This window comes from Mesoplodon mirus (genome assembly GCF_964341445.2).
Source record: "Mesoplodon mirus genome assembly, chromosome: 10".
In the NCBI taxonomy this organism is placed as follows: Eukaryota; Metazoa; Chordata; class Mammalia; order Artiodactyla; family Ziphiidae; genus Mesoplodon; species Mesoplodon mirus.
The window spans coordinates 107,025,213-107,049,625 of NC_138986.1; the positions used below are offsets into that span (position 1 = coordinate 107,025,213).

At 45.9% G+C, this 24,413-nt stretch overlaps 1 protein-coding gene across 1 annotated transcript in view; it reads left to right on the plus strand.

Moving 5' to 3' along the window:
* The window catches only part of LOC309811221 (protein FAM170A-like), a gene marked incomplete at both ends in the record, with an annotated part of 105,770 nt that extends 92,236 nt beyond the window's left edge, over positions 1-13,534 (plus strand). Inside the window, 2 exons of the mRNA XM_082633809.1 lie at positions 10,067-10,250; positions 13,524-13,534. Of these exons, the coding sequence (XP_082489935.1) occupies positions 10,067-10,250; positions 13,524-13,534 (195 nt within the window). The remainder of the gene's footprint in view (positions 1-10,066; positions 10,251-13,523) is intronic.
* Between the last annotated feature and the right edge of the window lie 10,879 nt (positions 13,535-24,413).

The following is a 24,413-nucleotide window of genomic DNA, read 5'->3' on the forward strand; positions in this document are numbered from 1 at the left end:
AAAAATATAACATGAAGTTATAAAATGGAAAAATATCACAAAATGCTCCTTGCCTAGGAAAACCACTCTGGAAGAGTATCCCTTTACACATGATCTTATGCATGTACACATACATGTGTGCACATGCACACATACACAAACACTAACAAAGATTTATGGTTGATTATACTATGAAGGCTACAATCTGTGACCTCTCAAAGCCCATATTGTGTATCTCCTGCGATTATGATATGTCATAAGTTTTTAAAATAAATTTTTTATTTAATTAATTTATTTTTGGCTGCATTGGGTCTTCGTTGCTGCGTGCGGGCTTTCTCTAGTTGCAGTGAGTGTGGGCTACTCTTCGTTGCGGTGCACGGGCTTCTCATTGCAGTGGCTTCTCTTGTTGCGGAGCACAGGCTCTAAGCACGTAGGCTTCAGTTGTTGTGGCACACAGCCTCAGTAGTTGTGGCACACGGGCTTAGTTGCTCCACAGCATGTGGGATCTTCCTGGACCAGGGCTCGAACCCGTGTCCCCTGCATTGGCAGGCGAATTCTTAGCCACTGTACCACCAGGGAAGTCCCTGTCATCATTTTACCGGCTTCAGATTAATATAGGAATCTATCAAAACTCAAATTCTTACAGCTGTACACTAATTTCCATTAAAAAATTTAGTGACATCATTGATGTGGTGTTCATCTTTTTGGTATTTTAATCTCATAATCAATAACTTCCAATTCTATGATTTCTAAATCAAAGAGATCTAATATATTCTGATATATATACTCCTTTCCTGAAACCATGCTTTACTGCAACCAATAGGGAAAAGCACATAAATGTCAGTCTTGTCTCAATAATACACTGGATAATTTTATCAAATTCCTACAAGTTTTCTGGGTATTTGCCTCATGGATGTGGGGGAAGAATATGGCATAGCCCCTACCTGAGAAGTTTAGAAGAAATGCTACAATAATTAGAAGGCAAACATTTCAAAGTCTGGATGAAAATGCAGAGAATTAGAAATCAGTAAGTTCAAGGTCAACTAAAAATTTTTTTTCTAGGGACAAACAATTTTTGTGACACTTTCAAAGTGTTACAGTAAACCCTGCCTTAATATTGACAGACAAAAAATCAATTGTATACCATGCAGTTACTGTTGTTGCAAAGTTAATCATGTTTTTTCACTCTGTACCATCAGAAAAAAAAATCACAAAGTAGTTCAATTTCTACTGAACACAGTCCTTGGAAAACTAGACGGGGTCTCAAATAACCACCCAACTTGAGAACAGAGGCTGCGGGAGGCAAGGAGCCAGTTGCGATAGGCTAATAGCATATTAATATTGAAGACTGGGGGGCTTCCCTTCCCTGGTGGCGTAGTGGTTAAGAATCTGCCTGCCAATGCAGGGGACACGGGTTTGAGCCCTGGTCCAGGAAGATCCCACATGCTGCACAGCAGCTCAGCCGCGTGCCACAACTACTGAAGCCTGCACACCTAGAGCCCGTGCTCCACAAAGAGAAGCCACTGCAATGAGAAGCCCACACACTGCAATGAAAAGTAGCCCCCACTCACTGCAACTAGAGAAAGCCTGCGTGCAGCAATAAAGACCCAAGGCAGCCAAAAATAAATTAAAAAAATATATATTGCAGATTGGTTTTCTGCAGTGGTTTTCAGTATTTCAACAAAAGTTCATGTCCTGAATTAATTTTATTTTGCAGGTTTCCCCATCTGGATACAACTTTCATATATTATACATTTCCCCCTTTTGGTTTAATTAAAACACAAGTACTGAGCACACCTAAAAGCACTAGTCAATGATAAGGTTGTGTAGATTCAGCAGCCAAGTCCCTGCCCTCATGGAGCGCACATTCTCATGGAAATCAATTTTGACTAGCTCATCCTTACACTTTTGTTAAAGCCCAGACCAAACTCTTTTCCTTTCTAAGTGCTATCTCCTAAGTGACATCTGATAAATGTCAAAGTTCTGAATGCAGCCCTTACTGCACCACTCAGAAGGGATCTCTGCTGTGTGCTCTGCTGAACACTAGGATCTGTTTAGCTACTGCTTCAACACCAACTAATTTAAAATACTTTCTCTCCTATGAGACCTGACGCTTGCAAGAATTCACGTTGCACGTGAGTTTTTTGAAAACAACATTTTGTAGAACTTCTATCCTCTGACGGTTCCTTGATGTTCTTACCACTCTCGCTGCTTTCATAAAATGTATCCCCAGTATGCATTTTGTGATGACTTATAAGATTGGAGCACCAACTGAAGCTTTTACCACACGTCTCACACTGGTAAGGTTTCTCCCCTGTATGAACTCGCCTGTGATACTGAAGCTGTGAACACCGACTAAAGACTTTACCACACACATCACATCTGTATGGCTTCTCTCCAGTGTGGATGCTCTGATGAAGCTGAAGACTTGAGGCCTGACTGAAGTGCTTACCACGCTCCCCACACGTATATGGTTTCTCTCCTGTGGGGACCTTCCGATGCATGTCGAGGTTCAGGCTCCACATGAAGCCCTTCCCAGTGTCTTGGGCAAGTCACTAGGCCTCTGTATTTATTTGTACTTATCTACACTTATCTGTCACTTGGGGGTTATAATTGTACCTGTTTCATGGGTACGTTGTACAAAAGATCTGTAAAGTAGTTACAAGAAACTGACACAGAGTAAGCACTCCACAGACATTGGCTATTAGCTATTGGAAATCTTTCTCCATGAAACAGATGACTTTATCAGTGGATGACTCGGTGGGAGACAGTGAATCACAGAATCACAGCAAGTTGAAAGTGACCTAGTTCACACTCTTATGTGAAAAAAAGAAAAGTGTGCATGGGTAGAAAATGTCTGAAAGTTTACATAACAAATAGTTCATCATGTTAACTTTGAGGATTAGAATAAATCAGGAAAGGAGGAAAGAAAAACTTGAGTGTCATTCAATTTCTCTATCATTTGTGTTTCTACACTGAGACTCTGAATACACTGGAAGTGCAATTTTTTTTAATGTGGCGGGATAAAGGTTTTCAAGTTCTCCTGATACATCCGTATTATTATTTCAGAATTGCTGGCATTTCTTGCCATCTTCGGATCTACACCCATGTGAGTCAGTGGGCCATTCTGGACGGAGGAGATAATAGAGCAGAAGTGAAGTGAGAGGAAAGGAGAGAAAAGATTTTCTCTTTTCTCTTCAAAGAGGAAAGGTCTTTGGAATGGGAACAACTCACAACCCAACTTTGGGGAAAGGATGTGATGGAAAAGGAGACAAACATCCTAAACCTGTGATGAGAAGGATTCCCTGGGCTGGATGGAGGGAGGTCACAGGTGGCTGGACAAGGAAACCAACTAGCGAGAAACGCACACAAGTGCAGAGTAAACACCCTGAGGCCACTCAGCCTGACTCCATGCAAACATATGTCCAGCAGACAGCCCTTCACCTGTGGCTCCCCAGCAAGACAGGTACCTCGGGGGTGTCAACTCATTCTGAGTCCATTATGCCAGGCCATTCATAAACCGCGGTCTAACGTGTGAGGAATAAACTCTCAATGTTTATGAGGAAATTGGGGAAGGAGATTGAAAGGTTACTTAAACGGAAAAAAAAGAAGTTCAGGAAGGCAGGATGGTAGAGAGACAAGAAAAAAACATTAAAAGATAGAAAGGATTTGCCAAAGAAGAGAAAGAAATAGCAATGATTCCGAATGGGTTAACCTCCAGCTAGGAAGTTAAGGAAGATTATTGATGGGTGAAGACTATGGAAGAAAGCGAATAAAATTTATCCGAAATTGCTGAGACTATGGTAAGCAGCATGATTATCAAATTATGAATTGGCTGCAATGGCATACTAGGGGGGCGCTAGGAAGGGGAAGCAAATGATCCTGAGATGACAGTAGCAGGTGGAAAGTGGTTTCAGGGGAAGATCAGTCTTGCAGAGGGTGTATCAGAGGAGGGCAAGTGTGAGCAAGCAAGGAAATACTAAGTGTATACGGTTCCTTCACTGAGTGCACCCAGCCCCGTGGTCAGCCTTGAGAACAAGCAGGACTTCAGGTACTGGAGCTACATTTCATACATCAAGACTTGAGAAGACACCGTTAACTCAGGTCTTCTCTTCAAACTCCATCTTTCCTTCTTGACCTTCATTTGGCCTCTTCCCTTACCCTCAAGCTGTGGACGGAGGCCACAGAGCAAGATGGATCACTACTGTCCTCCATCACCTGGCGACTGTGGTTCACATCAGTGCAGTACCAAAGGCAATAACCAAGTAACAGACACAAGAGTGTATGAAGAAGAAGAGATTCTGATAAGGCTTTCTGTGACAGTGTGGGCCAAGTCGGATCTATATGGCTGGTATCACCTGAATTATGAGCAGCCTTAGGGGAGAAGTTCTCAGAAGGCAGAGCCTGGCTCTCTAGAGGCTCTGTGTCCTCACAGCCCACTCCAAGACCTCAGTTACAGCTTCGGCCCCAAATCTCTCTCCATCTGCCTACTCAGAGTTTTTGAAGTCTTCTTTCCTCCACATTTCTCTTGAGAGGTGGAGGAGGAAGATGAGCTTCAGGCCAGCTCAGACTCCCCTGGGATCCCAGCAGGATGCCTATCATTAACCTCCCACCTTCTAGGAAGCTCCTAACATCTCCACATTTGGGGGAGTTTTCATTTCAGCTGTGCTTCAAATTGCTGGCTAGAGATGGCCTGTTGGAAGGTGGCTAAAGGCAAGTAGCAATCCTTCGGGCAGCCTGGCCCTTCTCGACTGTCAGACATCTTCAGGGATATTCTAGGAAATGTTGTTTGTTCTAGAGAAGGGAAGGAAACAATCCAATTGTCCAATAATGCTTGAATGGAAAATAAATGATGCTATATGCATGTGATCAAATAATATCAAACAGTCAAAAATCAAAGACCTAGATCTATACGGATTCACGTTTATAAATCTTTAAAACATAACATTGATTGAAAGAAAATAAGATAAGATAAAGAATGTTAGATTGTCATAACAGGTATGAAAGTATTTAACTATTTAATTCAATTCAAAATATTGCTTCTATATATAGAGATGCAAGAAAATAAAATTTATCCAAAGAACACATTATTTACATTTAATATGCGCATTTATCTAGGAGACCCAAAAGAACCCACAGATAAACTAGCAGGAACTAATAAGACGGTTCAACAAGGCACACACATACAAGATCAATAAATTTTAAAAATCAATCAGGCTCCTCTACACTGGCGATAACAAATTAGAAACTGTAAAAGAAAATAAGAAAAAAAAGAAGATCTAAAAATTGTCACAAGAGCAATATAAATTATTTAGAGCTAAGCATATGTAGAAGGCAATATAACTAACAAACTGAGTACGAACAGTTAAACTCCGCCCAACCCAAGGTTAGGAAAAGACTGTTGTTACTTTATGAGAACAGACCCTCTTCTGAAGGAGCAGATCAGTAAGTGAGACTGAATCAACGAAACACAGCATTTGAAAAGTCAGCTAGTCCAAGCCTCTTGATCGCACATACAGAAGCTGAAGCCCAGATAGGTTGAGTTACTTGGTAAAGGGCCCAATGTCCTGACTCAAGGACTAGCATTTTTGACTCAGTCGCAAGACACAATCAAATGCAGTAACTTGGAAAGAGATGGGGAAAAAATGAAGAAATCAAGTATATAGTTCCTCATCTTTAAGTACAGAAATAGCCGTGACAAAATTACACGTATTGAGGGAAAATTGAAGTGCAGAGTTTAAAATGTCAATAATCCACAGGGAAACTGGAGACCATTTAAAATATTCATATTAAATCTCTCTAGAAAAGACATTATAAGATCTACAAACAAAATGTGAACTTTATAATAGACATGGTATGATACAATTTATAATAGATATGGTATGAACCTTTCCCTTTCACGGGAAAGGTTCGGCTGGGAAAAAGGAATTGTTCTTGAAAATGGGGCCTGTGCTATTGCAGACACTGTGCTCAACCTAGGTCCACCGAATGCTCTGATGTCATCACTGAGGTCACAGAATTCCACTGTGCGCCTGGCAACCTTGCAAACATAACAGCCCTGGTGAGCACTAGGCAGTACTGCTGGTTCACTAAGTGGTACAAGTTTTTCAGCCATTTAGGAGACTTGACCATTTTTATTTGTATTGAATCATTTCAACGGATTGCCCAAGAGCCAAGAAGGGCCAACCTGTAGGGAAGAGGAGGAGTTGGACATCTCTTGAGGCATCTTCTAAGGGAGACTTCTAGTTGGTACGATGAAACGGCGACAAAAGAGGAAACATCTGGAAAATGAAGAGTCCCAGGAAACTGCCGAGAACGGAGGAGGTATGTGGGGGGCAACATGGCTGGGGCACATGGGTTACTGCCAAACTGAACATTCTCTAGGAAGCGGGGGACTGAGAACGTGTCACCTGTGAAGCAGGGAGCGAGAGACCTTGTCTCACTGATGCTGCCGTATCTATCCGGAGGGTCCCTGTGGTGTGAGACGGCACAGACGGCCAGATGTCCCCTGGGAGATGGGAGGTCAGCTCCTCTGGTCTGAGGACTCTCTCCTGGGGCAGCCGGGCCTGGAGCTTTGTCGGACTCACAGCAGGCTGCATCCTGCTTGCACAGACCTAGAGGTGCAGCTTTTCTCAGTCCCCGATTTCTCTCTTATTCTCTTGGATCTTTCCCTGGGGTCATGAGGTGGGGGATGTGAAGGATGCAAGGATGCTGAGAGAGACCCATGAGTTGCTTGGCCTCTTTTACCAAAGTGGAAAGAGAAGCCCCATGAGTTGAAGGCCCTGTTGAAAAATATCTTGACAAGTGGAATGCACTTTGAAAGAAGATTGTTTGTCTAGGGATGGTGTCATATTGAAAGCAAGGAGGATTTATTCCTTCAACAGGAAGAATTTCCCAAAGGAGATCAAGGGAAGGGAAGGGTTTTCCAGAGACTGAGACCGCGTGAGCAGGGGTGAGAAATGTCCTCAGGGTCCTGCGGGGAGCTCTGAGAGCCACGGCCCACGTGGTTTCTGCGTGCATTAAATGGAGGCGAGTAGCTTGCCCTGGGAGATGGGTGGTCACCCCAGAGCTCCAGCTAGAGGCCTCTGCCCCAGATTAGAGCCCAGTAGCTCCTACCAGGCCCAGGGCCCTGGAGTCTGTAGGATGGGCCCTGGGAATGGAGCTCTAGACAGCAGGCAGACTTTCAGGCAGTGGCTGGGACAGGCCGGGGAAGGCAATGACTGCCCCTGACCATTCAGAATATTTTGCTCTATGTTCCTGTGTGTGTGTGTGTGTGTGTGTGTGTGTGTGTGTGTGTGTGGTAGTGCAGAGAAGAGCAAGATGAATGGGGGTAGAGTGCTTACCAGATATAAAGTGTGCGTGGTAAATTTCTTGTCACCCTGCCTGACCTGGCTGACACTCGGTGTACGTAAGAGTGTATACAGAATTCTTGTTAGGGGTGTTTTATGAGACAGTAACTCATACACCCATGTACACTCTGATACAGCAAAAATATCACACACACCACATATAACTCCCTTAGTAAACCAAACACGACACATGGAGGTATATACACGCATCCCTCCTATACTACGTTCTCATACAACCCACCTATATCACAATCCTCTCCTCCAACACCAAACGCTGGAGATGAGATATGTATATAGACACACACACTATATATATAGGACAAACACACACACACTATATATATATATATGTATCTCCACAACTCTCGCACAAACTCAGCTAACTTCAGCCATCACCAAATACCTCTGTAAGAACCAGTCACGTGTCATACACACCACACTTGTAACACATTCTTGATTAATGCCACACCCGCTTTGTATAAACCACAGTAAACCACAGTCTCAGTAACCCATGTCAGGATTGCCAGAGAAAATATGGGCTATCCAGTTCAATTTGAATTCCAGATAAAGAACAAGTAATTTTTCAGTATCAGTATGTCCCAAATATTGTATGGGCCCTACTTACAGTAAAACTAAGTAAGAACAAATACTGCATGGGAATACTTACACTAAAAAATTATTCTGGGTTTATCTGAAACTGAAATTTAACTGGGTGCCTTGTATTCTTGTTCACTAAGTCTGGCAACCCTTATATATTTACCATCAGCTGATGTATTATATATTTATTGTAGTTTTGTTTAGTGTGTGTCTTCCCCTACTAGAATGTGCAGCGTTACCAAAGACTACAACAATGGAAGAGTGCCGGATACACAGGAGTAGCTGCTTACTGAATCTTGGTGAATGAATGAATGAACACGCACCATAAATACAAGCCACACCATGTAATGAGGAAAAGTTACATGTCCCAGAATTCCTGACTTGTGAGCAGAAACCATGCACACAAAGGCCACAGACACAGATAGACACGTCTGCACTGTGCTCCCCATGCCAACCCCACACTTACCACAAACTTAACTGATACACATCACTCACTCTTCCCACACACTCACAGTCACCACCGAGGCCTACATTACCAACTAGACAGTGAGAGAATAAGTATTGATTGGAATTAAATCCTGGAGGATCCACTGGGAACCACACTCTCAACTGTGTGTATTCACTGCACCTGACACGTGTCACACACTCAGTAAATATTTGTGGACAGAGGACTGATGAACCCACCCTGAGCCTTTCATTCCTCCCTCAGGAATCTCGAAGTCACAAGAGGATCCCCCTCGGCTTGGATCCACTGTGGTGGCCCAAGGCTGCAGCCCAGGGGCAGGGGAGGTCTCCTCTGCCTCTAAATACTTCTTCTGTACTTCTACTCCACGCAACCTCAGCTACGCTGGTAAGGGTGGGGGGCTCCTCAGGTGAGGGGGTGCTTGGCTGTGAGGCAGGTGGCACAAGGATCCCAGGGAGGCTGAGAGGAAATCCAGGGTCATCAGAGGTGATGAGGGCTCTGTGGAGGAGCCTGGGCAGGATGGCTGAGCTGTTCCGAGGGTGTGGATGCCAGCTGAGTCTGTGGGGGCGGTGTGAATACTGCTACTACCATGGAGGGGAAGTCAAGGAGCAGGGGCCGGAAAGGTCTGGGCTTGAGGTGGAGGGAAGAGGGACCAGATTAAGCATCCTCAGAGGAAAATGCAGGCTTTGTCTTTGCCTTTGCTTCCAGAGAAGGACAGATTTCTGCATCATACACATCCAGCCTTAGAGAAGGACCATCCAGCTCAGGTCCACACAGCTCACACATACATCTGCCCTCCAGGCACAGCCCTTCTCAGAGCACACATAAACCCCAAGCACCACAGCCCCATTCCACAAGTAATGCACCACCGATATTACCAAAATCACACTCCTCGTCGTACACGCATCCAGCCGCATCCCTCACATACCACAGCCCTCACCACCATACTCCACACCCCTGTATACAGACACCGCTCCAGTATCCCCCCCACGCACATGAAATGCCCACAGATGACATCAGATACACCGCTCCATCCTACAGCCAACAGACACCAAGCTCACAACATAGCTACATCACTCAAATGTCCCTCTCTCGTCTACCACACTTGCTCCCTCACTTCCGGCATGGCCCATGCATGTTATTATGGTTTTAATTTCCTTTTTCAGGAATGCGGAGATTTCGAGACACTGCCTGGCCTACAGCAACCCTAGCCCACGTTCAGGAAGAAGGGGAGACTGCTCCCCCATCACACTGTGTCTCCTCCTTACTCTCTTCACCCTGTAAGGACTATCTGCACCCAGACAAAGAGGAAAGGGGCATGAAAATATACTACATGCAGGTACAAGTGAACAAGGGTGTCGCTGTCTCCTGGAAGACAAAGAAACCCTTGGAGTTGCCTGAAAAGCAGCTGACGATAGAAGAAGTGACCCTTCCTGAGGATGCGTGCCCAGTAGGCACTTGCCCCTCTGATGTGTTCACCGAAAGCCTCCTGTCTGACAGTGAGCCCACTGGGGAGGAGAAAGAGTATGAGGAAAGCGCACAGCCAGGCAGACCATCAGGGTCACCTGCCGTCGAGGAGGGACCCAGCGCCAAGACAGCGGACTGGATGCTGACCATGGAGACCGGCTTCAGGTGCATGGCCTGCCGCCGGGTCTTCCCCACCTTGGAGATCCTCCAGGAGCACATGAAGTTCGGTGTCCTGCAGGGCTTCAGCTGCCGTGTCTTTCATCTCAACATGGCCCAGTGGATGGGCAATCTGGAATCTGAGAGCACACCTGAGGAGGAGGAGGAGGAGGAGGAGGAGGAGGAGGAAGAGAAGCAAGAAGAAAAGGAGAATGAGGGAGAGCAGCCCACCGGGGAAGGCCCCAGCCCAAAGAGACCCCTCAGGCAGGGTCTTTTCTCTCCTTTGAATTCCAAACAGCAACTGAGATTCATGGGACAGAAGATCCTGGAAGACGGTGTGGCCGTCCCTTGGAAGAGGTAAGGCTTGAGGCTGGCAGTCTTCTGAGCCTATGTCACGAGGGCCCAGAGGAGTCTAAGGGAAGGGGCCGCACACATGTGCTGGTTGACCTAATGGCTCTGCAGTTGCATCAAATGGGACACACCCAGCACTAACAAAGGCATTGACCTCTGTTGACGTAAACAAGAAGGTGGAGCCTTTTCCTAGGAGTTTACTCAGGGTCTGCACGATGGACCTCAACTCTTAGAGGACGTACTGCCAGCAGCTCCTTCTCGGCAGAGAGAGCCAGGAGTGGTCTCAAGAGAGGACAGGGGCCCTTGCAGGACCAGAACTTTGAGGTCTGAGAGACTTGGGCCTGAGCCGAGATCTCACCCTGACCACTGGACCTAGCCTTCTGTGACAAAGGGGAATAGGAAAGAGAGTCACGTGGAAATGAGGTCCCCCGAGATATGGAAATGTTCCAGAACCTTCGTTGCGTGGTAGTTGATCTGGAGCCAAGCTCACTGTGGTGTGTGTGGCTCTGAGCATTAAGGCAATGCTGGAGGGTAACCCTGACCAGCAGAGCTTGGAGAGCTTCTTGTCTCTTCCTGTTCTACCTCAGTTGTTTTATCCCTTCCAGGGAGAAGAAAGGACCCTCGGGAGAGTAGCAGACAGAATGCCGTGGTCTGAAGGAGGATGAAGGGACCGGCACTCAGTCTAACATCATATGACAATAGAAGCGTCCTATGCAATAAAGGGCATTTTCCAAACCTTTCCTGGAGCTTTTATTTAATGACATTTTTCTATCTATGCATCTATCTGTCATCTACATCTGTATCTTTCAAGGTATGTGAACAATCTTTCACATAAGCACTAGAGACGTCCACCAGCATTTTCCAGAAGAGGCCTGCAAATTGCTGGGGACTCCTCACAAACAGGGAACGGCCACAACCCCTGCCACACAGACTCTGTGCGTGGCCCTCCTGACGTACTCCCACTCTCTCTCTGAATTTCCCAACGTCTGAGATGAGGGTGCTGGCTGGAGGCAATGATCACGTGCAGGCTGAACCTTCTCCAGATTCTGATACTCTTCCTGGGCCTATCGTCCTCAAGCACAGTTTCCATGTCCCTGGCCACACTGATCTCTCTCCTTCAGTCCTTCCCTCCCTCCCTCTCCTGCCTCCCAGTGCAGAGAATACTTTTTTGCATTTGAGACGACATTTATTTTTTGTTCACAGAATTCTCACCTGTTTTACTGTGGCCTCCGTTGTGAACATTCCAAAGCTGAGAATTTTCTTTTTTCTCCCTCATTTCTTCTGAGTCTTTACCTTCCTAATGCAGTGAGCTCACAGTGCCTAGCTGACTGGATGAGGAAAAAAAATCCAGGGAGCAAAGAGACATAATAAAAGAATATATCAGTTCATTTTTCATAGTGTTATCCAACTACATATTTTTAAAATTTTGGAATAATATTAGGAACCTTCTCATTATAAAAAACTGAATTATTGGGCTTCCCTGGTGGAGCAGTAGTTAAGAATATGCCTGCGAATGCAGGGGACATGGGTTCGAGCCCTGGTCTGGGAAGATCCCACGTGCCACGGAGAAACTAAGCCCGCGCGCCACAACTATTGACCCTGCGCTCTAGAGCCCGTGTGCCACATCAACCGAGCCCACGTGCCACGACTACGGAAGCCTGCGTGCCTAGAGCCCATGCTCCGCAACAAGAGAAGCCACTGCAATGAGAAGCCCGTGCACCACAGCCAAGAGGAGCCCCGGCTCACTGCAACTAGAGAACGCCCGCTAGCAGCAACAAAGACCCAATGCAGCCCAAAATAAATTAATTAATTTTAAAAAATTGAATTAGTTTCAAGGGTACAATGTATAAAAGTACAATAAAAGCCCCCCTTCATAACCCCCCAACCCCACTCTCCAGATGGAATAGATATGCTGTGATACAATTTATAGTCGTAGTACTACTACTCCTCCCACCACATCCGAAATCCTCTGAGCCAGGTGCAGCAGCTTCATTTCACAATGCTAGGACCCGCCACAAGACAGATGATAATCCCTTTGGACATTTCAAGGAGCGGCACCAGGGGAGCAGTACCTGGGAAATGCCACTGACAGCTCAGAATATCCATGGCATTTCTAGAGCCTCGGCACTGCTCTCGCTCTGGGAATGAAGGTCCAAAAAGCACATCGGAGAATGTTCATAGTTGTAAACAAGCTCCACCTTTGAAACACAATCTACATAGAACCACATATACAAGCCTGCACAATGGATGAAGCCTAGGTCTCCTCCATGATTTCCCTTCTGACCACCTTATTGTCTCCTCAACCATAAAAGGTGAACTTGAAACTCAGGACCTTGCCTTGTCGCCAGAAACATCCAAGCTTGGATCAGTCTTTCTAAGACCAGATACTTGCTCTCTGAACTATTAGAGACTTGTCACATACACACAGGTAGAACAGGATTATTTCTATCTACCTGGGGACCTGGAGTCTTTCACATTGCTCCTGTTAAAACTCTCACAACAGCAAAACTTTACCTACAAAGGGTTCAAGCTATGACACTCCCAATTTCCACAAACCTCCTCAGCTCTTGTGAGTCACATGCAGCCAATTCCAGGAATTGGAAACATGGTTGTGAGGATGAAACTGACTTTGGGGCTCCCCTTGGATATGGTCTTCCAGACTTACCAAAAGGCCATTAAGAGGAAGGTTTACCCCACCTCAGGGAAACCCGAGGCAGTACTTGCAGTCAAGGGCTGGCCATGGCTTCTGAGCTACATCCAAAAAGAATTTCATACTGTACCTGGATCTGCTGAAGCCATTTCTGACTGTCCGAGAGCCAGCATGTACCGCTCCTCAACTGCCTCCATTGTGGATCATCAGTAGGCCTGTCAGATTTAGTAAATAAAAGTACAGGATACCCAGTTAAACTTGAACTTCACATGAATAATAAGTCATTATTTTTAGTATAAGTAGATCCTATAAACTATTTGGGGCATACTTATCTTAAAAATATACTTGTTGTTTTTCTGACATTCATATTTAACTAAACAGCCTCTATTTTATCTGTCAACCCTACCCTTCAGAAATGATGGAGGCTCATAGAGATCCAGGAGACGCCTCAGCGCCTCCTCAGCTTTTATTTCTACGTCCTGGACAGCGAGCACGCACCTTCCACTCCCAGTCTTTGGCTAGAATGTAGGATATTCTCTGTTTTAGAGCTTTTTCTACTTGTCATTGTTATTATCTTCCTTATTTTAAAGAGATGTTTATTTTCTTCCAAACTTAATAGCTCATCCAAAAGTATTTCAAAGTTCATTAGACAAGGGAAAAACAACATGGTTCTGAAAAGTGAAGGAAACCGCCTGGTGTTTAGTCAAGAAGTAGTAGGGAGATTGAAAAAGCCAAACTTAATAAGCAAATCTCTCCAAGGGTATTTTCAGAGCTTGATACCCTCCCACACCCTGAAAATATTATTACATCAAGAAGGTAGAACTGCTAACCAAATGTAAGGCTCCCATATGATTCTATCAAACTGAGGATGCTTCTTTACTGAGCGGTGAGCACACTTGCTGCCCCAGGGACCTTGGCAGTTGCAACGTACGGCTCTTCCCTTTGGGATGGAAACAGCAAGTTTTCCTGTGGTCTACACACTGGCCCCCAAAACACTACACTCCCAATACTTGTCAACTTTAAGTATTTTTCTACATATCTCCATTTTTCTGTTACTATTTGGACTACATCCTAGACTTGACACTACGTAAATTGCATTCAAGAAGCTATTTTTAAAAGTTGGTAGGAAACCTTAAATCTATAGCTTGCAGTCCCTGGCTTACTTTCATCCAGGTGCATAAGGGTTTTCAAAAGTAGTCAGGTTAGTTACCCCATATCACAGCCCCACGCTTGTGTCACAGATATAAAAATGGAACATGCTATTTAAGGTTTTATTTGCCAAATCATCAAGCCTCCCAGACAGAGGCAATAGAGCAAAATGATTACAGAGGCATGGATTTTGATTTGCTCCAGTGTCTTGGGCAAGTCGCTTGGCCTCTGTATTTATGTGTACTTATCTGCACTTATCTGTCACTTGGGGTTCATAATTGTACCTGGTCCATGGGTACGTTGTACAAATGATCTGTAAAGTAGTTACAAGAAACCGACACAGAGTAAGCACTCCACAGACATTGGCTATTAGCTATTGGAAATAGTTCTCCGTGAAACAGATGACTTTATCAGTGGATGACTCGGTGGGAGACAGTGCATCACAGAATCACAGCATGTTGAAAGTGACCTAGTTCACACTCTTATGTGAAAAGAAGAAAAGTGTGCATGGGTAGAAAATGTCTGAAACTTTACCTAACAAATAGTTCATCATGTTAGCATGGAAGATTAGAATAAATCAGGAAAGGAGGAAAGAAAAACTTGAGTGTCATTCAATTTCTCTATCATTTGTGTTAATACACTGAGACTCTGAATACACTGGAAGTGCAATTTTTTTTAATGTGGCGGGATAAAGGTTTTCAAGTTTTCCTGATCCATCCGTATTATTATCTCAGAATTGCTGGCAGTTCTTGCCATCTTCGGATCTACACCCATGTGAGTCAGTGGGCCATTCTGGATGGAGGAGATCATAGAGCAGAAGTGAAGTGAGAGGAAAGGAGAGAAAAGATTTTCTCTTTTCTCTTCAAAGAGGAAAGGTCTTTGGAATGGGAACAACTCACAACCAAACTTTGGGGAAAGGATGTGATGGAAAATGAGACAAACATCCTACCCCTGTGATGAGAAGGATTCCCTGGGCTGGATGGAGGGAGGTCACAGGTGGCTGGACAAGGAAACCAACTAGGGAGAAACACACACAAGTGCAGGGCAAACACCCTGAGGCCACTCAGCCTGACTCCATGCAAACATGTGTCCAGCAGACAGCCCTTCACCTGTGGCTCCCCAGCAAGACAGGTACCTCGGGGGTGCCAACTCATTCTGAGTCCATTATGCCTGGCCATTCATAAACCGCTGTCTAACGGGTGAGGAATGAACTCTCAAAGTTTATGAGGAAATTGGGGAAGGAGATTGAAAGGTTACATAAACGAAAAAAAAAAAAAAGAGTTCAGGAAGGCAAGATGGTAGAGAGACAAGAAAATGACCTTAAAAGATAGAAAGGATTTGTCAAAGAAGAGAAAGAAAAAGAAATGATTCCGAATGGGTTAACCTGCAGCTAGGAAGTTAAGGAAGATTATTGATGGGTGAAGACTATGGAATAAAGTGAATAAAATTTATCAGAAGTTGCTGAGACTATGGTAAGCAGCATGATTATCAAATTATGAATTGGCTGCAATGGCATTCTAGGGGGACACTAGGAAGGGGAAGCAAATGTTCATGAGATGACAGTGGCAGGTGGAAAGTTGTTTCAGGGGAAGATCAGTCTTGCAGAGGGTGTATCAGAGGAGGGCAAGTGTGAGCAAGCAAGGAAATACTAAGTGTATACGGTTCCTTCACTGACTGCACCCAGCCCCGCGGTCAGCCTTGAGAACAAGCAGGACTTCAGGTATTGGAGCTACATTTCAGTCATCAGGATTTGAGAAGACACCCTTAACTCAGGTCTTCTCTTCAAACTCCATCTTTCATTCTTGACCTTCATTTGGCCTCTTCCCTTACCCTCAAGCTGTGGACGGAGGCCACAGAGCAAGATGGGTCACTAGTGTCCTCCATACCCTGGCGACTGTGGTTCACATCAGTGGAGTACCAAAGGCAATAACCAAGTAACAGACACAAGAGTGTATGAAGAAGAAGAGATTCTGATAAGGCTTTGTGTGACAGTGTGGGCCAAGTCTGCTCTATATGGCTGGTATCACGTGAATTATGAGCAGCCTTAGGGGAGAAGTTCTCAGAAGGCAGAGCCTGGCTCTCTAGAGGCTCTGCGTGCTCACAGCCCACTCCAAGACCTCAGTTACAGCTTCGGCCCCCAATATCTCTCCCTCTGCCTGCTCACAGTTTTTGAAGTCTTCTTTCCTCCACATTTCTCTTGAGATGTGGAGGAGGAAGATGAGCTTCAGGCCAGCTCAGACTGCCTTGGGATCCCAGCAGGATGCCTATCATTAACCTCCCACCTTCTAGGAAGCTCCTAAGATCTTCACATTTGGGGCAGTTCTCATTTCAGCGGTGCTTCAAATTGCTGGCTGGAGACGGCCTGTTGGAAGGTGGCTAAAAGCAAGTAGCAATCCTTCGGGCAGCCTGGCCCTTCTCGACTGTCAGACATCTTCAGGGATATTCTAGGAAATGTTGTTTGTTCTAGAGAAGGGAGGGAAACAATCCAATTGTCCAATAATGCTTGAATGGAAAATAAATGATGCTATATGCATGTGATCAAATAATATCAAACAGTCAAAAATCAAAGACCTAGATCTATATGGATTCACGTGGATAAATCTTGAAAACATAATATTGATTGAAAGAAAATAAGATAAAGAATGTTAGATTGTGATAACAGGTATGTAAGTATTTAAATATTTAAATCAATTCAACATATTGCTTCTATATATAGAGATGCAAGAAAATAAACTTTATCCAAAGAACACATTATTTACATTTAATATGCTCATTTATCTAGGAGACCCAAATGTACCCACAGATAAACTAGCAGGAACTAATAAGACGGTTCAACAAGGCACACACATACAAGATCAATAAATTTTAAAAGTCAATCAGGCTCCTCTACACTGGCGATAACAAATTAGAAACTGTAAAAGAAAAATAAGAAAAAAAAAGATCTAAAAATAGTCACAAGAGCCATATAAATTATTTAGAGCTAAGCATATGTAGAAGGCAATAAAACTAACAAACTGAGTACGAACAGATAAACTCCGCCCAACCCAAGGTTAGGAAAAGACTGTTGTTACCTTATGAGAACAGACCCTCTTCTTAAGGAGCAGATCTGTAAGTGAGAGTGAATCAAAGAAACCCAGCATTTGAAAAGTCAGCTAGTCCAAGCCTCTTGATCGCACATACAGAAGCTGAAGCCCAGATAGGTTGAGTTACTTGCTAAAGTGCCCAATGTCCTGACTCAAGGACTAGCATTTTTCACTCAGTCGCAAGACACAATCAAATGCAGTACCTTGGAAAGAGATGGGGAAAAAATGAAGAAATCAATTATATAGTTCCTCATCTTTAAGTACAGAAATAGCCATGACAAAATTACACGTATTGAGGGAAAATTGAAGTGCAGAGTTTAAAATGTCAATAATCCACAGGTAAACTGGAGACCATTTAAAATATTCATATTAAATCTCTCTAGAAAAGACATTAAAAGATCTCCAATCAAAATGTGAATTTTATAATAGACATGGTATGATACAATTTATAATAGATATGGTATGAACCTTTCCCTTTCACGGGAAAGCTTCAGCTGGGAAAAAGGAATTGTTCTTGAAAATGGGGCATGTGCTACTGCAGACACTGTGCTCAACCTAGGTCCACCGAATGCTCTGATGTCATCACTGAGGTCACAGAATTCCACTGTGCGCCTGGCAACCTTGCAAACATAACAGCCCTGGTGAGCACTAGGCAGTACTGCTGGTTCACTAAGTGGTACAAGTTTTTCAGCCATTTAGGAGACTTGACCATTTTTATTTGTATTGAATCATTTCAACGGATTGCCCAAGAGCCAAGAAGGGCCAACCTGTAGGGAAGAGGAGGAGTTGGACATCTCTTGAGGCATCTTCTCAGGGAGACTTCTAGTTGGTACGATGGAACGGCGACAAAAGAGGAAACATCTGGAAAATGAAGAGTCCCAGGAAACTACCGAGAACGGAGGAGGTATGTGGGGGGCAACTTGTCTGGGGCACATGGGTTTCTGTCAAACTGAACCTTCTCTAGGAAGCGGGGGACTGAGAACGTGTCACCTGTGAAGCAGGGAGCGAGAGACCTTATCTCACTGATGCTGCCATATCTATCGGGAGGGCCCCTGTGGTGTGAGACGGCACAGAACGGCCAGATGCCCCCTGGGAGATGGGAGGTCAGCTCCGCTGGTCTGAGGACTCTCTCCTGAGGCAGCCCGGCCTGGAGGTTTGTCGGACTCACAGCAGGCTGCATCCTGCTTGCACAGACCTAGAGGTGCAGCTTTTCTCAGTCCCCGATTTCTCTCTTATTCTCTTGGATCTTTCCCTGGGGTCATGAGGTGGGGGATGTGAAGGATGCAAGGATGCTGAGAGAGACCCATGAGTTGCTTGGCCTCTTTTACCAAAGTGGAAAGAGAAGCCCCATGAGTTGAAGGCCCTGTTGAAAAATATCTTGACAAGTGGAATGCACTTTGAAAGAAGATTGTTTGTCTAGGGATGGTGTCATATTGAAAGCAAGGAGGATTTATTCCTTCAACAGGAAGAATTTCCCAAAGGAGATCAAGGGAAGGGAAGGGTTTTCCAGAGACTGAGACCGCGTGAGCGGGGGTGAGAAAGGGCCTCAGTGTCCTGCGGGGGGCTCTGAGAGCCACGGGCCACGTGGTGCCTGCATGCATTAAATGTAGGCGAGTAGCTTGCCCTGGGAGAGGGGTGGTCACCCCAGAGCTCCAGCTAGAGGCCTCTGCCCCAGATTAGAGCTCAGTAGCTCCTACCAGGCCCAGGGCCCTGGAGACTGTAGGATGGGCCCTGGGAATGGAGCTCTAGACAGCAGGCAGATTTCCAGGCAGTGGCTGGGACAGGCTGGGGAAGGCAATGACTGCCCCTGACCATTCAGAATATTTTGCTCTATGTTCCTGTGTGTGTGTGTGTGAGAGAGTGAGTGTGTGTGTGTGTGTGTGTGTGCGTGTGTGTGTGTGGTAGTGCAGAGAAGAGCGAGATGAATGGGGGTAGAGTGCTTACCAGATATAAAGTCTGCGTGGTAAAGTTCTTCTCACCCTGCCTGGACCTGGCTGACACTCGGTGTACGTAAGAGTGTATACAGAATTCTTGTTAGGGGTGTTTTATGAGACAGTATCTCATAAACCCATGTACACTCTAATACAGCAAAAATATCACACACCCCACATATAACTTCCTTAGTAAACCACACACAGCACATGCAGGTATATACACGCATCCCTCCTATACTACGTTCTCATACAAACCACCTGTATCACAATCCTCTCCTCCAACACCAAACGCTGGAGATGAGATATATATATAGACACACACACTATATATATAGGACACACACACACACACACACACACTATATATACATGTATCTCCTCAACTCTTGCACAAACACAGCTAACTTCATCCATCTCTAAATACCTCTGTAAGAACCAGTCACGTGTCATACACACCACCCTTATAACACATTCTTGAGTAATGCCAGACCCGCTTTGTACAAACCACAGTAAACCACAGTCTCAGTAACCCATGTCAGGATTGCCAGAGAAAATATGGGCTATCCAGTTCAATTTGAATTCCAGATAAACAACAAGTAATTTTTCAGTATCCGTATGTCCCACATATTGTATGGGCCATACTTACACTAATACTAAGTCAGACCAAATACTGCATGGGAATACTTACACTAAAAAATTATTCTGGGTTTCTCTGAAACTGAAATTTAACTGGGTGCCTTGTATTCTTGTTCTCTAAGTCTGGCAACCCTTATATACTTACCACCGGCTGATGTATTATATATTTATTGTAGTTTTGTTTAGTGTGTGTCTTCCCCTACTAGAATGTGCAGCATTACCAAAGACTACAACAATGGAAGAGTGCCGGATACACAGGAGTAGCTGCTTACTGAATCTTGGTGAATGAATGAATGAACACACACCATAAATACAAGCCACACCATGTAATGAGGAAAAGTTACATGTCCCAGAATTCCTGACTTGTGAACAGAAACCATGCACACAAAGGCCACAGACACAGATAGACACGTCTGCACTGTGCTCCCCATGCCAACCCCACACTTACCACAGACTTAACTGATACACATCACTCACTCTTCCCACACACTCACAGTCACCACCGAGGCCTACATTACCAACTAGACAGTGAGAGAATAAGTATTGATTGGAATTAAATCCTGGAGGATCCACTGGGAACCACACTCAACTGTGTGTATTCACTGCACTTGACACGTGTCACACACTCAGTAAATATTTGTGGACAGAGGACTGATGAACCCACCCTGAGCCTTTCATTCCTCCCTCAGGAATCTCGAAGTCACAAGAGGATCCCCCTCGGCTTGGATCCACTGTGGTGGCCCAAGGCTGCAGCCCAGGGGCAGGGGAGGTCTCCTCTGCCTCTAAATACTTCTTCTGTACTTCTACTCTGCGCAAGCTCAGCTACGCTGGTAAGGGCGCGGGGCTCCTCAGGTGAGGGGGTGCTTGGCTGTGAGGCAGGAGGCACACAGATCCCAGGGAGGCTGAGAGGAAATCCAGGGTCATCAGAGGTGATGAGGGCTCTGTGGAGGAGCCTGGGCAGGATGGCTGAGCTGTTCCAAGGGCATGGATGCCAGCTGAATCTGGGTGTCTGTGCGTGAATACTGCTACTACCATGGTGGGGAAGTCAAGGAGCAGGGGCCGGAAAGGTCTGGGCTTGAGGTGGAGGGAAGAGGGACCAGATTAAGCATCTTCAGAGGAAAATGTAGGCTTTGTCTTTGCCTTTGCTTCCAGAGAAGGACAGAGTTCTGCATCATACACCTCCAGCCTGAGAGCAGGACCATCCAGCTCAGGTGCACACAGCTCACACATACACGTGCCCTCCAGGCACAGCCCTTCTCAGTGCACATCAACCCCAAGCACGTGCTCCACAGTACTCTCCTGCACCACAGCCCCATTCCACAAGGAATGCACCACCAATATTCCCAAACACACTCCTCGTCGTACACTCATCCAGCCGCATCCCTCACATACTACAGCCCTCACCACCATACTCCACACCCCTGTATACAGACACCGCTCCAGTATCCCCCCTCCATGCACATGAAAAGCCCACAGATGACACCCGATACACCACTCCTTCCTACGGCCAACAGACACCAAGCTCATGACATAGCTATGTCGTGCCAATGTCCCTCTCTCGTCTACCACACCTGCTCCCTCAGCTTCCAGCATGGCCCATGCATGTTATTATGATTTTCATTTCCTTTTTCAGGAATCCGGAGATTTCTTCGAGACACTGCCCAGCCTAGACCACCCCTAGCCCAGGATCAGGAAGAAGGAGAGACCGCTTCCCCATCACACTGTGTCTCCTCCTCACTCTCTTCACCCTGTAAGAACTATCTGCACCCAGACAAAGAGGAAAGGGACATGAAAATATACTACATGCAGGTACAAGTGAACAAGGGTGTCGCTGTCTCCTGGAAGACAAAGAAACCCTTGGAGTTGCCTGAAAAGCAGCTGAGGATAGAAGAAGTGACCCTTCCTGAGGATGTGTGCACAGTAGCCACTGACCCCTCTTCTGATGTGTCCACCGAAAGCCTCCTGTCTGACAGTGAGCCCACTGGGGAGGAGAAAGAGTATGAGGAAAGAGCAGAGCCAGGCAGCCCATCAGGGCCACCTGCCGTCGAGGAGAGACCCAGCGCCAAGACAGCGGACTGGATGCTGACCATGGAGACCGGCTTCAGGTGCATGGCCTGCTGCCGGGTCTTCCCCACCTTGGAGATCCTCCAGCAGCACGTGAATTTCGGCGTCCTGTAGGGCTTCAGCTGCCGTGTCTTTCATCTCAACATGGCCCAGTGGATGGGCAATGTGGAATCCGTGAGCATCCCTGAGGAGGAGGACGAGGAGGAGAAGGAGGAGAAGGAGGAGGAGGAGGAGGAGGAGGAGGATGAAGAGAAGCAAGAAGAAAAGGAGAATGAGGGAGAGCAGCCCACGGGGGAAGGCCCCAGCCCAAAGAGACCCCGCAGGCAGGGTCTTTTCTCTCCTTTGAGTTCCAAACAGCAACTGAGATTCATGGGACAGAAGATCCTGGAAGACGGTGTGGCCGTCCCTTGGAAGAGGTAAGGCTTGAGGCTGGCAGTCTTCTGAGCCTATGTCACGAGGGCCCAGAGGAGTCTAAGGGAAGGGGCCGCACACATGTGCTGGTTGACCTAATGGCTCTGCAGTTGCATCAAATGGGACACACCCAGCACTAACAAAGGCATTGACCTCTGTTGACGTAAACAAGAAGGTGGAGCCTTTTCCTAGGAGTTTTCTCAGGGTCTGCACGATGGACCTCAACTCTTAGAGGACGTACTGCCAGCAGCTCCTTCTCGGCAGAGAGAGCCAGGAGTGGTCTCAAGAGAGGACAGGGGCCCTTGCAGGACCAGAACTTTGAGGTCTGAGAGCCTTGGGCCTGAGCCGAGATCTCACCCTTTCCACTGTACCTAGCCTTCTGTGACAAAGGGGAATAGGAAAGAGAGTCAGGTGGAAATGAGGTCCCCCGGGATATGGAAATGTTCCAGAACCTTCGTTGCGTGGTAGTTGATCTGGAGCCAAGCTCACTGTGGTGTGTGTGGCTCTGAGCATTAAGGCAATGCTGGAGGGTAACCCTGACCAGCAGAGCTTGGAGTGCTTCTTGTCTCTTCCTGTTCTACCTCATTTGCTTTATCCCTTCCAGGGAGAAGAAAGGACCCTCGGGAGAGTAGCAGACAGAATGCCATGGTCTGAAGGAGGATGCAGGGACCGGCACTCAGTCTAACAACATATGACAATAGGAACGTCCTATGCAATAAAGGGCATTTTCCAAACCTTTCCTGGAGCTTTGATTTAATGACATTTTTCTATCTATGCATCTATCTGTCAGCTACATCTGTATCTTTCAAGGTTTGTGAACAAGCTTTCACATAAGCGCTTGAGACGTCCGCCTGCATTTTCCAGAAGGAGGTCAGGGAATTGCTGGGGACTTCTCACAAATAGGGAATGGCAACAACCCCTGCCACACAGACTCTGCGCGTGGCCCTCCTGACTTCCTCCCACTCTCTCTGAATTTCCCGAGGTCTGAGATGAGGGTGCTGGCTGGAGGCAATGATCACGTGCAGGCTGAATCTTCTCCAGATTTTGATACTCTTCCTGGGCCTATCGTCCTCAAGCACAGTTTCCATGTCCCTGGCCACACTGATCTCTCTCCTTCAGTCCTTCCCTCCCTCCCTCTCCTGCCTCCCAGTGCAGAGAATACTTTTTTGCATTTGAGACGACATTTATTTTTTGTTCACAGAATTCTCACCTGTTCTACTGTGGCCTCTGTTTTGAACATTCCAAACCTGAGAATTTTCTTTTTTTCTCCCTCATTTCTGATGAGTCTTTACCTTCCTAATGCAGTGAACTCACAGTGCCTAGCTGACTGGATGAGGAAAAAAATCCAGGGAGCAAAGAGAAATAAAAAAAGAATATATCAGTTAATTTTTCATAGTGTTATCCAACTACATATTTTTAAAATTTTGGAACAATATTAGGAATCTTCTCTTTATAAAAATCTGAATTATTGGGCCTCCCTGGTGGAGCAGGGGTTAAGAATATGCCTGGGAATACAGGGGACATGGGTTCGAGCCCTGGTGTGGGAAGATCCAACGTGCCATGGAGTAACAAACCTCACGCGCCACAACTACTGAGCCTGCGCTCTAGAGCCCGTGTGCCACATCTACCGAGCCCACGTGCCACAACTACGGAAGCCTGCATGCCTAGAGCCCATGCTCCGCAACAAGAGAAGCCACTGCAATGAGAAGCCCGTGCACCACAGCCAAGAGGAGCCCCCGCTCACTGCAACTAGAGAACGCCCGCTAGCAGCAACAAGAACCAATGCAGCCCAAAATAAATTAATTAATTTAAAAAAATTGAATTAGTTTCAAGGGTACAATGTATAAAAGTACAATAAAAGCCCCCCTTCATAACCCCCCAACCCCACTCTCAAGATGGAATAGATATGCTGTGATACAATTTATAGTCGTAGTACTACTACTCCTCCCACCACATCTGAAATCCTCTGAGCCAGGTGCAGCAGCTTTCTTTCACAATGCTAGGACCCGCCACAAGACAGATGATAATCCCTTTGGACATTTCAAGGAGCGGCACGAGGGGAACAGTACCTGGGAAATGCCACTGACAGCTCAGAATATCCATGGCATTTCTAGAGCCTCGGCA